The following is a 2,332-nucleotide window of genomic DNA, read 5'->3' on the forward strand; positions in this document are numbered from 1 at the left end:
CCAACCTTGCATAACATATTATTTGCTCTGTTGTTCCAGGATCTATTTAGCAGAATCTGCAGCAAAGATTTCCTTGATACAGATTGAGCTTGATCGGGTGGCACTTTAAAGCCATCGGGTGGCACGCCAAAGCCTCTCTCATGAGATCTGTTGTAATCCGAACTATATTCTTGATGAGCAAGCAGTTCATTTGCAGTTTTAGTATTAGTAATTTAGATGAATTCCTTGCTATGCTTGTGTCCCTGTCTGTTTCTCCAATGGATGGTTTACTTTTTCCTAATCCAGAATTTTACTGCACTACGGGTCATATAATACCAAAATATATGGCCCAATACTAGCTGTGGAGCAAGGATTTCGATGGCTTTTCAAGAGCTTTAATTAATCGTCTGGTGTATGTCAAGTCTAATGCCTCTTAAATATATTAGTATCACTCAGGTCAGGTCAACTGCCTATGATTAGACTTAATACTATTTATTTCAAATTTAACACTATATTTCTCTTTTCCAGGCTGGTGATATAATAGACATAGTTTCTATGAACGCAAGCGGACTTTGGCGAGGCATCTGCCACGGCAAAAAGGGTACTTTCAAGTTCAAACACGTCGAACTCCTGTCCGAGAGATCGGTCAAACCCAAACGCGAGCCCAAATCATGGCACAGGACTGTCAAGGGCAAACCTGTATCCGTGGAGGACCTGCTTCATAAAATCGGTCTGCCGGATTACATATCCGTGTTCGTGCTGAACGGATACGAAGATTTGGAACTGTTCAAGGAAATTGAACCTTCGGATATGGATTATTTGGGGATAGTGAACGCCGATCACAGGGCTAAGATTTTGACGGCAGTACAGTTGCTGCATGAGTTGGATTGTAAGTAGAAAAATTAACAGTAGATTATATTATGGAACATAAATTTAACAGATATTTGGTAAAGAATCTTTACGCAGCTTTTTTTTGAAAAAAAAGCTAATTTATTTTAACTCATAAAAAATGAAGCAGTATCTGCTGGCGGAAGGAATGGATTATGTTACTAGTGATTTTATTTTGAGAGGAAAATTGCTTGTTGGTCTGAAGGGTTTATGCTCAAACATATCCAAATAGGAATTTTCTTAACAAAAACTGCTTTTCCTATTTCGCAGAGTTGATAGTGTGGTATACGAAAAAACTATTAGGCAGAAACCTGTCGTTGGAAGTGAAGAAAATGGATGGATCTTTTATCTTTTATAGAAAATCCAATATATCTACAAGTCATCGTAATGTAATTAACTTTAATCTATTTTTTTTAAACCAGTACCTTTTGACATTTTTCTGCAGTACTAAAATCCATTATTTACCTATCGTGTGATGTCGATATTTTACAGCTACTCCAGTAGTATATATTTAGTACGATCCTTGTAGCATATACGAGATACAGTTATCTACGACGAGATGATACACAAACTTTATTGATGGTAACTTTATTGGTGTATAAGACTTTCTGCCTGGGCAGCGAGTATTAACTATAAACTGTGCTCTAGGTCTACAGTTAATTTTCCCTCGATTTTTTCTGCAGTTGGCTTCAAATGACACAAAACACACGTAATAACACAAATCAAAATGTATCGTCTTCCAAAACGCCGATATTTGACATAAGTTGACACAAAATTATAACCTATAATTTGGCAGGACTTTGACAATCCTCAAAAATCTAAAGGCGAGTTCATACGCATCGGCGTCCGTTTGTCGTTCATATTACAGTTTTTTACACGTTTTCAAACAATATTATTGAAATATAATATGGTTGTTTGTCTTTACCCAGCGGGTAGTGAGGGCGACATTGCAGGCTCGAGCAGCGAGAACGACGACCAGCGGCAACACCGCACCAATTTCGGCAGACGTCACTTCCCGCGCGATTCTGGTTGCTACGACGGCCACAAGAGGTCGCACATGTCGCCCCAATCCGACACCAGCGACCAAGCGGACAAGAACAACCTTGATTCGGTGGTGGAGCAGTGTAACAACGAAATATTAGCTAGGGTAGGTGCGTTATCTTTTTGGAATACCTTTGTAGAAATAAATTATGGGATTATATGTGATGTGTTATTGTACAGGGTGGTCTGAATTGTAATCGGGAAACTAACAACATATTTTACCGATAAATGTAAATAAAAAAGTTTAAAAGTTAATGTTTTAAAAGGCTTGGTTTTGGAGATACAGGGTGTGGAAGTTTCATTTTTATTTAGTTTTTTTCCAAATAATTTCTGAAATAAGGTCGATTTTTGGATGAAAATTGGTGGTCAAGTTATTTTTGCCACATAAAATTCAATTTCGTCGTAGGAGACGTCACCTTCATAT

General features: G+C 37.8%; 1 protein-coding gene across 1 annotated transcript; it reads left to right on the forward strand.

Annotated features, from left to right (window-relative positions):
* Positions 1–507: 507 nt before the first annotated feature.
* LOC115887828 (SAM and SH3 domain-containing protein 3-like) lies at positions 508–2,014 on the forward strand (the record flags this gene model as incomplete). Its single annotated transcript, XM_030907340.1, has 2 exons — positions 508–868; positions 1,797–2,014. Coding segments are annotated over 2 exons (579 nt in total), but the record flags the coding sequence as incomplete, so codon positions are not given.
* Positions 2,015–2,332: the final 318 nt, after the last annotated feature.

Source organism: Sitophilus oryzae, unplaced genomic scaffold (assembly GCF_002938485.1).
Source record: "Sitophilus oryzae breed Bouriz unplaced genomic scaffold, Soryzae_2.0 scaffold_639_pilon_pilon, whole genome shotgun sequence".
In the NCBI taxonomy this organism is placed as follows: domain Eukaryota; kingdom Metazoa; phylum Arthropoda; class Insecta; order Coleoptera; family Curculionidae; genus Sitophilus; species Sitophilus oryzae.